Source organism: Camelus dromedarius, chromosome 1, assembly GCF_036321535.1.
Source record: "Camelus dromedarius isolate mCamDro1 chromosome 1, mCamDro1.pat, whole genome shotgun sequence".
NCBI classification, from domain to species: domain Eukaryota; kingdom Metazoa; phylum Chordata; class Mammalia; order Artiodactyla; family Camelidae; genus Camelus; species Camelus dromedarius.
In genome coordinates this window covers 24,206,692-24,221,652 of record NC_087436.1, presented here as the reverse complement: position 1 = coordinate 24,221,652, position 14,961 = coordinate 24,206,692, and the positions used below count along the sequence as shown (strand labels likewise).

The following is a 14,961-nucleotide window of genomic DNA, read 5'->3' as shown; positions in this document are numbered from 1 at the left end:
TCCTCGGGCCCCACCTCTCCCAGCCGTTGTCGCTGTCCCAACTCCAGCGATCCAGAGAACCTGGAGGAGACAGGGAGCACAGCCGACACCGCAGGCCCAGGCAGCAAGGTAAGGGAACCCGCCTCCACCTCCAAGTCCAGGGAAGCCCCAACGGTACGTCGATGATAGCACCGAACCCGACGCCCGAGCCTTCCGAAGACTACGTAGCCTCACCAGGTACACGCCCCCGTTGAAACGGCTCTTCGGCCCTCTCGCGAGAGAGTGCCTGGTGGTGCCTCCTTCCTTTCAGCTGTCTTTCTCTCCCCGCCCCCAGAGTGCTCGCACGGCTTCCTCCGGTGGGCGGTAGCCTTGGACGTGGCGGGGCCGGGCCAGCCTGGGCGCCGGGCCTCGGGTGCTCTGCTTAGCTGCTCGGCAGCTGGCCTTCCGCGCCCCCGTCAAGCCCCCGACAGGCCCGGTGCCTTCCCAGGTAGACGGGCGCCTGGCCGACTGACGCTGGGATGGGGCCGTGGGCCGGGCGGGAGGGTCAGCGAGGCTGGGCTGGTGGGCGCCACACCTGCGGGGGCGGGCGTGGGAGGGTGCGCACGCGCGCTCTGGGTCTGGAGGGAGGTGGCTCCTGGGACGTTGCGCAGCGGAGCCGGCGAGCTAGGCGCGCTCGCTCACAGTGGCGTAACCTCTCTGCCTCTCTGCGTCTCCTTCCCTCAGTTTGAGGCGGGTCAGGAGAATGGCTTCAGAGATTGAGTCGTCGCTCGAGGAGAGCTTCTCGTCCAGCGGTGCTATGTCAGGCGCCTCAGCGTTTCTGCCTCCGGCTCGCTCCCGCATCTTCAAAATAATCGTGATTGGCGACTCCAATGTGGGCAAAACGTGCCTGACCTACCGTTTCTGCGCCGGCCGCTTCCCTGACCGTACCGAGGCTACTATCGGGGTGGACTTCCGAGAACGAGCGGTGGAGATTGATGGGGAGCGTATCAAGGTGAGCGGATGGGAGACTGCCAGGTAGCCCCGGCATGACAAGTGTCCCAACTCCTCCGTGGGTTAACTGCTGGCCCTGCGCTCCATCTTTTCTCACACTGATGAGGATGTTGGAGTCGGGGATTGGAAGGCTGTGTATGTAGCAAACTTATAAGGCAGTGCTTCTCAAACTTCAATATGCATACGATTTACCTGGGGATTTTTTTTTTAAAGTATAGATTCTGATTTGGTAAGGTCCCAGGTGATGCAGATGCAGCTTGTCTGTGGACCACATAATTGAGTAGCCAGGGTGCAGAGGGTATCCACTGACTCATCTGCTGTGTCTCACGTGCTGGGAGTTAGTGAAGTAAGATCGAAGAAAAAAACAGTGAAATTTCTCAAGTACAGGAATTTCATGGAATAAGTATTATTTATTAAACATTCATTTGAGCACTGCCTTGGGTATTGTGGAAGTAAAGCCCTGTTGCCTTTGAGGAAGTACTTAGGTGTCCTCATGCATACAGTTTTGCTACAGTAGTTTAGGTATGACATTGAGTTGTTTAGAAAAATTTATTTTCCTGCGGAAACATTCTGTAGTTCCTACTTGGTTCTTACTTGGATTGCCAGAAGCACATTCTCAGTGCCACCCTCTCAGTTTTTTAAGCCCCATTGGTGGCTCCTGAGACTGGAGACACAGTAGCAGTGGAGCACGTAGTAAGCCCAAGGCCAAGCCTGGGGTTCTGAGGGGTTGGAATAGGGATTTGGAGAATAAGGGTCAGTAACAGGGCTGAGGCTTCCTGATGATGTAAATTTTAGACACACTTCCTCACTCTGAGCCACTACTAACCTTTCAACCACCTGCTAATATTATCGCTTAAAAGATGGGGACGCAAGGAACTGCTCTGCCTTCCTTATACTACATTTATTTTTTCACTTTAAATTAGGATGCTCTTTACCTCAGTCCCCCGTGGGGGGAAAAAAAAAAAAGCTAACTTCTTTCTCACCCTCACGTCCTTGAGGCAGGAACAATTTATTTTTAGTTCCCTAACCACTACCCCACCTCCTCACACACAAAGGGATTTTACTGCTAATCACAGTAAAGGAGAAAAAAGATTGAAAAGAAATCAGTATTCTGTAGGCCCTTTTGCCTTTTAATTTTCACATTAATTTTTAATTGTCCCATTCAAGCTGCCAGTGGTGGTCCTTTGGATGCACTGTATTAGGGAGTTAAGAAAGATTTGTATACATTGCAAAGGAAAAGGTAGAATAAGAGGCTGAATATTTTTCAACAGAATTAAGTTAGGCCCAGGAACTTGTGTAAGAGGAAAATAACGGGGCTTCTGAGGTTGAGAGGGAGTGTAGTTTGGGAGAAGGAGTTCTGAGAGAAAGTGTTTGGGCTTTGGAGCCCAACTGGCCTAGCTCAGATCTGAACCTGTGAAAGGGCTGTCTGTCCTTGATAGGGTGATGAACTTTGCCTGAGACTGTCCCAGTTTTAAAACTGAAATCCCATATCCCAGGAACCCCCTCCATCTTAGGCGAACTGGGGTAGTTGGTTACTCTACTCCTTAGGCAGTTTCCTTCATCTTTCCAAGTCTATTTTCTCATCTGAAAAATTGGGGTAGTAATAATGTATCGGAACTGAATCACTATGCTGCACACCAGAAATTAACACAACATTGTAAACCGACTATAATTCAGTCAAAGATAATAATAATAATACCGAATCAGGCTAATGTGAGGATTAGATGAGAACATATATGAGGTACCTGGTTCATAGTTGGTAATCTGAAGAAGATTCTTCCTTGGTGGCTTAACATCATTGTTTCTCTTTGGCACCATCAGTTCTGTGGCTGCACAACCAGAGAGTGAAACACAGATAGAGCAGACAGCTGAAGGGAAGAGAAATTGCCCCATATGGGATCAGGGTAACACAGGGAATGGAAGCTGGGAGGAGCTGGGGTTGAGTGGCCCTTTACCTGCGTCTGAGTTGCCATTTATACTTAAAGGTGAATCAGGTGCAAATTTAAGAAATACTTACAGCATATTAAAAATATATGTATAAAATATGTCCAGTGCAGATCATTGAATGATTAACTAGTGGGATTAGTGCTGGCATTGATAAATAAACCAGAACCACAGATGTGATGAATCTGGGAGCACAGAATTGATCCTTCTTGTTGAGAGAGGCAAGGAGAAAACCTTTTTCTCTGGGTTGATTCTTCCTGAGCTTTATCTTAACCTGATAGGTTGATAGGGACACTGAGTTGATATCCTAGTTGACAGGGACACTGAGTTTCTTTTTCTCCTTACTAAGGCCTTAACTATTGACTTCTACCCCCAACTGTAAGACTTGAGAGAGATTTTTATTGTGATTGAAAAGACTGAAGAAATGTTCAGAGATTTCTGTAGTAGAAAAAGAGGGCTATTTTGGAAATTTTTTTTTTGGTGTCTAAAAAAAAAAGTGATATAGAAGAGCTTTATTCCATGTGTTGCTGCTGCTTCTTTTTTGTTAACCTATAATATATCTTAAGTACTGCTGAAATGTTCATATTATTGCTTTGGAAAATTATAAGCCTAATCTGAACTGTCATTTCTTCTAATTTTTCATCTTAAAGTGGAAACTGGAAAGCTCTATGTTACTTTGCTAATAAAATTACCTTCTAGACATTATATTTATTTGATAAAAATGAGATACTGTGTTAAATGTTTTGTGGACTAGAAATTTTTCAGAGCATGTCTTATTAAAATAGCAGTGCTATTTTTGAATCACCTGAAATGCTTTATTAAATGCAGTAAAGTCTATATTTGCTAATCTGTTCCTAAGTACTATATATATAAAATTGGAAGAGTAAAATCTTGTTTGTAGAATTTTGGAAGTCAAAATTATAAAGTGAACTCCTTAAATAGAAATACATTTTATTTTATTTTATTTTTTTGAGGGGGGGAAGTAGTTAGGTTTATTTATTTATTTATTTTTGGAGGAGGTACTGGGGATTGAACCGAGGACCTTGTGTGTGCTAAGCATGCACTCTACCATTTGAGCTATATCCTCCCCTCCATACATTTGATTTTTAAATTGAGACTCAAATCCTTAACGCTCCTTCCTTTTATGTGTTTCCTCATTATAACTAGCTACGTTCCTTTCATATCAGTATGGGACAGTGGCAGCACCAACAGAATCATTAAAGCCTAGTGTTGGGTTTAATGCATCCTGTCACTAGGGATCAGCAGTTCCTGTCTGGACATTGGGATAGCTTACTTGTCATTTGTAGTGGTGTGAAGTTTTGCCGTATTAAATACAAGATGTTAATATTAACTAAAAGAAAATAATCAGCACCGCTTCACCCCAATCCCCCCATTGGTAAATCAAACCCTTGATGAGTAATTGCTGGAAAGAAGACATTCTGTTAGGAACAAAGAATTATGATCCAGTGCAGGGGTCAACAAACCATGCTTGAGGGCCAAACAAAACAGTGTGCTGCCGGTTTTGTTTTTGTTTTTTTTTAATTGAAATAGAGTTGATGTACAATATTATGTTAGTTTTAGGCATACTACATAGTGATTTTGATATTTAAAAAAAAAATTTTTTTAATGGAGGTGCTGAGGATTGAACCCAGGACCGCGTGCATGCCAAGCATGCACTGTACCACTGAGCTATACCCTTCAAGTACCCTATAGTCCAGCCATTTATTTGCTGATCCGTATGTTTTCCTCTTGCATTTCCCACTCTGCCTGGAATATTCTCCCTTCCCGTGTTTCACCACGTGTAATTCTTCCTCATTCAACTCTGTGTTTCTATTAGGAATTCCCCTACCACTTATTCTCCATTCTATCCTTCTGTGAACTCTCTTTAGCACCTTGCCTGACCCTTTAAATTATCTCTTTTCTCATTGTATTGTATATGTGTCTACCTCCCTTGTTAGGTCTTATTCAATCTTATTCAGGACAGGGTCCAGGTGTGGTGAGTCCATAGATATCTTCTAGTGTGTAGTTCAGTTTCTAAACTATGCAATACTTGGGATAAGTGTTGAATGTATGGAGGCAGGAGATCAATTGGTAGGCTGCTCTGGAAATCCAGAATTGAGGTGATAAGGGAAGCTAATGGAAGGAAAGAGGTAATAAAAGAGGTATTCTGATGATAAAGCCAAAAGGCTTCAGTAGCTGGCTTTTGGTAATGAGAAGAAAGAGGACTCTGGCTGACTGGAGGTAGGTAGTACCTTCAGTAGAGAGGAGTACAGTATGGAACATTGAATTTTCAGAGGCTCCATAAAAAGTTTTATTTTAGTTTTTGTTGTTGTTGTTGTTGATATGGTGGTATATTCAAATGGAAATGTATGATTGGCAGTTAGAAGTGTGGAATTGGAGGAGATAACCATGAAGAGGCAGACGAAGTTTGGGCACACAGATAGATGAGAACAGAATGCCTGATGCAGTTAACATGCATAGACAGTGGAGTAGAGGTTTGTTTCATAGTGTGATGAAGATGGTATGTGATGAATGCTGAAGCAAGTGTAAGTCAGATTATTTACCTTTATCCATTGTTCTTTCTTGATCTTTATTAAAAGTAACCTGATGCTTGTAAGTCAAAGAATATTTTATAAGACATCGTCTTATACCTTACCTTACTAGAATTAAATTGCTAATTCATCTTAAAATGTAATGATGGTCACTAGGGAGATGCCAAATTGGTCCTCTTGATTTGATTTGCATTGAAATTCAGTGAATGAGAGTATTAGCAGTCGGGGTACCCTACAAAGAAGCTTAGTTTGTGACTACTTAGCTCAGAAAACTTGGGTCTAGTCTGACAGAAATTTTGTATTGTGGTGGTTTGGTCCCGGCCTGTGTGATACAAGCCATGTATATTTCCAAAGACCCAAGCCTTTCCACTATCTGAAGGATCCCTGGAACCAGTTCAGAGCTCTCATTGTTTTTCCAGCCTGATTTCAGAAGCCTGTGATTCTTGTACCTCTTCTTACGAAGGTGGAAACATGGTGTGTGTCCTCAGGTGGTGAGACATGATAGAATTATTTACTTCCCAGGAACCTTTGATCAGTTAAGATCTTTTGCTTTGGAGTCTGTGTTAGGACTCTGTACTCAAATTAGCATACACAAAATGAAAATCTTGTTTCACATAACTGAAAACACAGAAGTAAAAAAGTTCTCTTTCTGCGAGTTCTGACACCAGTCCTAAAATGGAGACTCGGTGAGTCTGATGATTGAGACACATGACCATTCCTGAGCTGTGGTGGTGATGCGGGAGCTGGTGGGACTGGTCATGTGTCTAGCTGGGGAACCAGGGGTTCACATGAATTGAAGGCAGGGGAGGGATGGTTCCCCAAGGAAAATGAGGTGCTGTTAACAAAAGTGGGAGTGGAGGCTAGGCTGAGAAGACCAGCATGCATCCACTACAGAATCAGCCCAAGTTTAAATCCTTAAGACTTCACGGTATAACTGAGTCAGTATGCTGCACACCTGAATGAACACAATATGGTAAATCAGCTATACTTCAGTTTCTTAAAAAAAGACTTTGTAGTAGCTTTGTGACCTCAGGTGAATTTTTTAACCTTAAATTTGACCTTACTGCAAAATTGGGTAATTATTACATAGGGTTGTATATATTAAATAACATAATGCATATAAAGGACTTAGCATAGTGACTGGAATGTGCTTGGGCTGTGCTAAGCCCCAAATAAATATCAGTAGTTTAAGAGTAATCACTAATACCTTCAGGAGAGATAGCAATAATGAAAAGTAAATAAACAGAGAAAGCATTGGGAAAGAGAATAGCTAAGACTGCTGTTTCCAAATTGTATATATTCTAAAGTAACAGCTAATTTAAAAAAAAAACTAAAAAGATCAGCCTACAGTGTCCCATAAATTAGCTCTGATTTTAATATTGAAACAGTCTCTTGAAAGGGTGAATGACTGGATCAAGGTCACACAAGTTGGGGGCAGTGTGGAATTTATAACCCAGGGCTTCCAGCTCTTGCTTCCTTTCTCTCCCTGATTGCTCTCTTCCTGTCCCTTTCATTATGCTATAATTAAATTCTTCATTTAAAGTATTCCTTTCAAATAGTCACACAAAATTTGTTGCTTCTCCTTGCTAGGGAAGCTAAAATTTATTTTAAAAATTTGCCATTTGGATCTATACATCAGATATACATATTTATTTCTACTGTGTACCAAAAGCAAAAAGAGTTCTCCTGAAATGTTACTAATACTGGTTATGATGTTGATTTATATCAGCGTTTATGTAATTATCAGATGATCTTTTATATAGGCTGCTTAGAAGCAAAAATAATAAAAATGTGTTCTTTGAAAAGACAGGGGAAGAGGAAATTTGATAGCTGATCAAACAAGGAAAGATCATTTGGGCTAATACCTTTATTCTTTTTAGTCAAGTAAAAGAAGTGTTAAATTAATTTAGTGAGATCATTTCTCACTTTGGTAATAAAACAACCAAAAGTGCTTTCATGAAAAATAAGAATCTAGATTTAGCAAATAGGTTGCCTTTTTCTTGGAACCTGATTTTAGAATTTAGAGTTTCATGAAATATTATTAGTGTATTTTATGTTGTCTATGTAATGTTTAAAATGGGAGTAGTATCTGTAGACACACCTATGAGTCATTTTCTTTCCTAATATATTAAGTATTAAATTGGGGAAAACAGCTCTGAAAATACTCCCTAACTTAACATTTCCCAGACAACAGTATGTCACTTCCTTAGGTTCCAAAGTGTCATTCTCTCTTTTTTTTAAACATTGTGAACCACTTCACTCAGAGTTAAACCTCAAGATTTTTCTAGGTTATCATGAGGTTTGTTCCCCACTGGGTATCTATTTGTGTCTCTCATTTAGTCAAAGTTTTCTCCAGCCTTTTATCGCTGACAGTTTTTATCAGTTGTCCTGACCTTTCTTTGCCAGGTCTCTCCCTGCTCCTTCCCTGTCCCCTTGCCCTCATCTCAGTGTCCTGCGCAGACCTGAAAGGCAGCAGGCAGCATAGCAGTGTCTGCATCCTATTCCTGCACTTGTTCTAGCAGTTCTGTGAGCAAAACTTTGAAGCTTCCTTTTAAATACAGTCAGCCCTCCGTATCCATGGGGAAATACTTGAATAAAATAATGCCATTTGCAGCAACATGGATGGACCTGGAGATCGTCTTTCTAAGTGAAATAAGTCAGAAATAGAAAGAAAAATACCGTATGATAACATTCGTATGTGGAATCTAAAAAAAAGAAAAAGGAAAAAGAAGACACTAATGAACTCATCTACAAAGCAGGAACAGACTCACAGACATAGTAAATCTTATGGTTATGGGGGAAGGGAGTGGGAAGGGATAAATTTGAGAGTTTGAGATTTGCAAATGATAACCACTATATATAAAAATATATAAATATACAAATTTCTTCTGTATAGCACAGGGAAACTATATTCAGTATATTGTAATAACCTTTAATGAAAAACAACATGAAAATGAATATATGTATATATATGCATAACTAGGACCTTATGCTGTATACCAGAAATTGACATACTGTAATTGACTATACTTCAATTAAAAAAAAAAATTCCAGAAAGTTCCTAAAAAGCAAACTTGATTTGCCCCTTGCTGGCAACTATTTACATAGTATTTATATTGCATTAGGTATTATAAATAATATAGAGATGATTTAAAGTTTATGGATGTGTGAAGATTATATGCAAATACTATGCCATTTTATATAAAGGACTTGAGCATCCGTGGATTTGGGTATTCGAGGAGAGCAGGGTCCTGGAACCAATCCCCCTGGGGAGTATTGAGAGACAATTGTATTTCTTTGTAAGTGCCTTATTAACATAGTAATTACTTTTATGGCTCTCCAATAAAGTGTAAAGAGTTATTTCATACTACTCGTTTCCTAGAAGTCTTGATATGATTAGAATGTTCTGAGCAGGACTGATGGAAGGTGAGGTTGTGTTGAGTCAATCCTAGCTTGAAACAAAAGAATAATTTTCTTAGGAATAAACATTGTCATCACCACTTACACATTGAGGACTTCCACAGTTACTTTGAGGTAGGTCTAAATTCGGGGTGACTTTTTTTCTAGCTTTAGTTTGTTAAATAAAACAAATGTATGTTTGTTATGGGAAACAGAAAAGTAGAAATAAAGGGGGAAGCTGCCATAAAGACAACCATTGTTAATATTTTGATGTATTTCTTTTTATATGCTTTTTTATTATTTTTTTCTTATAAATATACTTTGCTTAAAACATTATAAATCATTCTTCATCAGTGAAAATATTTTTGAATCCCTGAGCTACAGGAATGTTATTAAAAGAGGAAAAAAAAGATCAGCTCCAGTTTCTTTGAACAGCTTTTATTAGGTCAATTTACTTTTCTCATGTGATAAAGAGACCAGAGGCAGCAGTCTGTATGGTGGGATGCTGTCAGCAGGATTCCAGGTTTATGCTACACTTCTGCTTTGTGGGGCTTTCTTTTTCATGCTTATAGAATGATTGCTGAACCTCCAAGCACTGTATTCTATTCCAGGCAGAAAGGTATGGTGAGGGAAGTGTAAAAGGCTCGTGCAAATGCTCTTTTTTAAAAATCATAAATCAGTTCATTTTTCTAGAAACCCAGAAACTCCCACTGAGGAAACTGTTTACAGATTATTAGACAGAACTGTGTCACTTGGACACTAGTTCCATGAGAACGTGAGACATCAAGTTTGTACAGGCATACCTTGTTTGACTGTGCTTCGCAGATACTGCAGTTTTTGCAGATTGAAGGTTTGGCAACCGTGTGTTGTCAATAATGGTCAGCATTTTTTTTTTAGCAATAAAGTATTTTAAAATTAAGGTATGTACTTTGTTTTTTTTAAGACATAATACTGTCGTGCACTTAATAAACTACAGTATAATGCAAACATAACTTTTATATGCACTGGGAAACCAAAAAAATTCGTGTGACTCACTTTATTGCTGCATTTGTTTTATTGCGGAGATCTGGAACTGAACCCACAATATCTCCGAGATATGCCTGTATAGTATTTTATAATTCTACCTGGAACAAAATTAGATTTATGTTAATTAGGAAGAATGGGAGAGTTTTTCAGAAAATGGAGAAATTTGGGCTAAAAAGAGCTACCATGAAAAAGATGAAAAAATCACAACTGATGAAAATCAAGGTAGCATGAAAGATAGTGGTGACCAATATTTCCATCTCTAATCACATTTTTTAAACTGTGTTTATTCATTCATTACATCTTAATTGAGCACTTACCATATACTGCCATGTGTTCAGCACTTCCTGTCTTACATCCTCCTTACTTTCAGGGCCGCCTGCAGTATCCCGTCTCCCTCTACTTCAGTATTGCTCTGTGTGAAATCCCTGGCTTAGGCTTCCATCTGAGTATCTACAAATAGTACAAGTCTTTCAGTTAAAAGTTACCTGAGCAAATCTGCCTCTAGTCTTTTCCCTTGTGACCAGTATCCTCATCATTCAACTGTTTTTTAGGAACTAAACAAAGGCAGGATAAATTCAGTGTTTTAAGAGAATCATAACATATGGCTTATATTTAGCTTTAGATATCATTTTCCCCAGTCCCTCTATATTTACACTAGGAGGTATTGGGATATTTTTATTGGTAGAGATGGTAAGGATAGATAAGTGATTTTCTAGCCATTTAAAATTTTCAAAGGGGCCTGAATTTCATAGGCTGTGTATATATGTTGATTTGGGGGCTAGATCTCATGACTTTTCACATCTGTCCTAAGTACTATTTTAGATTAGATGTGTAAAAGGCAGGGAATGGCATATCGTAACCAAATTTACAGAAATTAGACACTTAACATGTTTGTTAAAATCTGGTATGTATTTCTCTTAGTGCTTTAAAAATCAATTTTTGAGGTATAATTTTTTCCAAACAAAGTTGATTTACTGAAATTAAAGTGCTAACTTGAAGTATTTTGTTATGACACTTGAATTAACTATGAGGTAACTAGACTAGTATCATGAAATTTGGATCCTGTAAATAACACTGAAAAGGCATGTTGAAAGGGAGTGACGTTGTAGTTGTATAAGTGAAAAAGTACAAAAGACCATGCAAAGGTGGTTAAATTTTCCCCAGTGCATAATTGGAATGAAATTTTTAGTTTTCCTCCTTTTTTTCACCCTACTTTCAGATCCAGCTATGGGACACGGCGGGACAAGAACGATTCAGAAAGAGCATGGTACAGCACTACTACAGAAATGTACATGCTGTTGTCTTCGTGTATGATATGACCAACATGGCGAGTTTTCATAGCCTGCCGTCTTGGATAGAAGAATGCAAACAGCATTTGCTAGCCAACGATATACCAAGGATTCTTGTTGGAAATAAATGTGACTTGAGAAGTGCCATTCAGGTACCCACAGACTTGGCACAGAAATTCGCTGACACGCACAGTATGCCTTTGTTTGAAACCTCTGCTAAAAACCCCAATGATAATGACCATGTGGAAGCTATATTTATGACCTTGGCTCATAAGCTTAAGAGCCATAAACCATTAATGCTTAGTCAACCCCCTGATAACGGAATTACCCTGAAGCCTGAACCAAAGCCTTCAATGACGTGCTGGTGCTAAATAACAGTCTTTATTATACTATCTAATTTTGACGACAAATACTTTTGAAGTATGACAGTGAAAAGTCATAGAATTTAATCTGAAACATAATGGATGGTCCTGACACTTTACTTTTTATCATTGTCATGCTTATTTTTGTGTTTTGTACCTACTTAATCAAGTTTGTCAGGGTGACAACACAAGGAAAAAGTTTTCAAGTGAGGTTGAAATGAGGTTAGGATGAATCAGAGCATCTTTCCATTGAGAGCCCAATGAAGGAAGCTTCACATGAGAACATGATGGAATTTTAAGAGTCACTAATTGTTTAATCCTGTGTTCCTGGGATTGAAAAAATATATTAAGGGTTTAGTATATTTGTTGGTATGTCCTTTGAATGAGAAGTGTTCTCAATAGGATAAAAACTGATATTTGCCTCTCCCTCAAGTTGTTTCTTTGTATTATTGGTTTATGTAATTGCATTATAATTGGTATATTTTAGAGCCAAGACTTTAGTTCTAGTGGGAAGAGAAGGTGTAAAATGTTTTCTGGTTCTCAGTCCATAAAGAATGACTTTTCCAACAGTTCTAGATGATATATATTTCTAATCAATATCAATCAGGTCTACAAAAATTATTGTTATTTTTAAAAGAGTAATTTGAATTGTTTTCTTACTAAATTCTTTAAAATATGCAGAAGTAAATCAGATTTTAATGCAAAAGACATGACATAATAAGGTGCTTTATACTTTGTTTTGGTATTTTTAAGCGGTGAAAAACTAACTGAGAGATTTGAGGAGTTGTAATTTGGGAGAGAATAGGTGAACATGGTTCCAGCTACCACAACAGACCTATTCCTGGCTTTTAGTAATTTCAAGCTGTGTATCTGACATAGTATCTCTTGCTCTCCCCCACTCTCCAGTCAATGTAATGCCTAAAGGCTGAATTAGCAAATCATCTTCCACTTGGACTGAGGGCATACCTCTAATTGCTAAGTGTCTACATGTATTTCTCTAATAGTACTGTGTTACAGTACGTGGGTTGTTTAAATCTTTAAATTTTACGGTCGTAACAAGATACTCCTCCTCAGTATGAAAAATAAATTAAATATTGAAAAATATCTAGTCTATCCCTCAGTGGTAGAAAGGCTATTTCATAAAGTTTTTTACCCTAAATACTTCCTAAAAATTTTTTTAAAAATACTTTTATTTTGAATTTAGGACTTTGCACATGGAAAATAGTAAGCTTGCATATGAAGCTATTAACATGAATGGAATTGTAAGCCATGACCTTTAACTGAAGTGTGCATATTCACTAATTCTGAAAGATTGCTGAATTTAATCATTTTAGAGGAAATTAAGCCAAAAGGTGATTATATTTAAAATATTTTCAGAATGTGGGAAACTAATTAAATATGTGATCTAATCTAATCTAGTGTAGAATTTTCTGTTTAATCATCATGGTGGTCCTGACTGGATAATTTATAGAACAAGATAATTCTATTAAATGAACTAACTGAAAGTAATAATTATAGGAAATAATTGTTCTGTTTTAAACATCAGAGCTTAAAGGAAAACAAATTGGCTTTGATTTTAAGGAGATTAATCCAGTTTTCTTACCATGCTGGAATTAAAAATGGTTTGATTTTATCTAAATTAATGTTGATTTATAACTATTTTTATAGTAAAACAATGACAGCTGTTACAATTGTGGTGGGTGTAACAGTTTTTTAAAGAAGGGAATCTGCTTATTGCTTATCAAAACATTTTTCTAAAGTGGAAGAAGAAAGTTTACAGACTTTCCAAGCACATTTATGTTTTCTCAGTGCTGTTATTAATCGTTTTTTAAAAAAGGTAATTTAACTTTCTTTTTGTAAGAAGTTAGTAGTAAGTATCCTTTACAGTTCTGTGAAAGGCCTGATTTTTTCACTTTAATATTTATTAATTTTAAAATATTTGTATCCCATTTATAGTGATTTATGGTTTTAGTTTTTTCTACATGCTTTTGTTTTTAAAAAGAACGTACTTAACAGCTGAATGGGGATAAAGCTTTTAGATATTTTCCAAAATATTTATAAAATGCTTCACTGACTATTGAGAAATCACTTCTAAATGGTGGCTATCAAACAACTAATTATTTTAAAGCACAAATCACACATTTTGTAACTTCTGTGTGAATTTATTTTAACTGTGACCTTTAGTTGAAAACATCAGATATGTTTTAGAAAAGTCATAATTTGAGAACACCAAAGGAAGCTCATCCAGTTAGCTATGAATAGCAGTGCTTTATTGGCAGTATATTGCTAATACATTTCCTCATGAAGTCTAAACTAGAGTTAAATAATTTTGTTGTGGAATAGTGTCACTGTAACTTTGCCCTCATGAAGTTCAATAAACCAGCTTTGGCATAAGGAAATTGTGGTTTATTTTCTTTGTTTGGTTACTAGGTTGAATCCAAAATAAAACAAAACATACCTCTTCTTTCCCCAGACTTCCAGGTAATTTGTAATACATTAGACTCAAACAGAAACGAACTCATCTGGAAATTTCTTTGGGAAATACCTTCAGGGTTAAAGAACCTTTCAAGAAAAAGCCCGAAGTATTATGGCTGATATGGTAACTTTTTTATTTGAGAGGCTGAGTAATCCAACTTGTTTAAGAACAAACACTTCAGTGCAAATGGCCAGTACTACAAAAGTGGTTGACATCTCTAGATTTACAGGTAAATGAATTTAGCAGAATGAATAACTATAAAATATATGAGAAAGAAGAAAAAGAAATACATGGTGGGTTTAAGATGATCATTTCTACATGCAGATTACTGATTTAGGCCCTTTAGGAAAATGTGGATTGGGACCTGGGGCCTCTGAAATTCATACTGTATTTCATATGTAAGTCACTCTATTATTCAAACGCAAAATTACATTGTTCATGAAAGACTGCTTTTTTTTTTTTTTTGGCTTTTATTTATTTATTTATTTAAATCTTTTTATATATAGTAGCTTACATTTCGAAATCTCAAACTCCCAAATTTATCCCTTCCCACCCCCTTTCCCCGGTAACCATGATTGTTTACTATGTCTGCGAGTCTGTTTCTGTTTTGTAGATGAGTTCATAGTGTCCTTTTTTTTCTTTCTCTTTTTTTAGATTCCACATATGAGTGATATCATAGGTATTTTTCTTTCTCTTTCTGGCTTACTTCACTTACAATGACGATCTGTAGGTCCATCCATGTTGCTGCAAATGGCATTATTCTATTCTTTTTTATCGCTGAGTAGTATTCCATTGTATAAATATACTACAGCATCTTTATCCAGTCATCATTCGATGGACATTTAGATTGTTTCCATGTCTTGGCTATTGTAAATGGTGCTGCTAGGAACATAGGGGTGCATGTGTCTTTTTGGAGAGTTAAGGTTCCATCTGGTGATGCCCAG

The 14,961-nt window shown here is 37.9% G+C and overlaps 1 protein-coding gene across 2 annotated transcripts; it reads left to right on the top strand.

The window, feature by feature from the left end:
- The first annotated feature begins 36 nt into the window (after nt 1–36).
- On the top strand, nt 37–12,309 carry RAB33B (RAB33B, member RAS oncogene family). Of its 2 annotated transcripts, XM_031465776.2 has the most exons (3): nt 37–466; nt 703–970; nt 11,110–12,309. In XM_031465776.2, the coding sequence occupies exons 2-3, from the start codon at nt 722–724 to the stop codon at nt 11,548–11,550; spliced, it is 690 nt and encodes a 229-aa protein (XP_031321636.1). In that variant the 5' UTR covers nt 37–466; nt 703–721; the 3' UTR covers nt 11,551–12,309. The 2 variants fall into 2 exon arrangements, with proteins under 2 accessions (XP_031321636.1, XP_010976011.1); XM_010977709.3 differs by lacking the exon at nt 37–466 and having other exon boundaries at nt 542–970.
- The last annotated feature ends 2,652 nt before the right edge of the window (nt 12,310–14,961 follow it).

Bases quoted from the DNA above. Each gene is read 5' to 3' on its own strand.
- RAB33B (XM_031465776.2), top strand. From the start codon at position 722: ATGGCTTCAGAGATTGAGTCGTCGCTCGAGGAGAGCTTCTCGTCCAGC. The intron at 971-11,109 runs GTGAGCGGATGG...CCCTACTTTCAG, and splicing joins TTGATGGGGAGCGTATCAAG to ATCCAGCTATGGGACACGGC.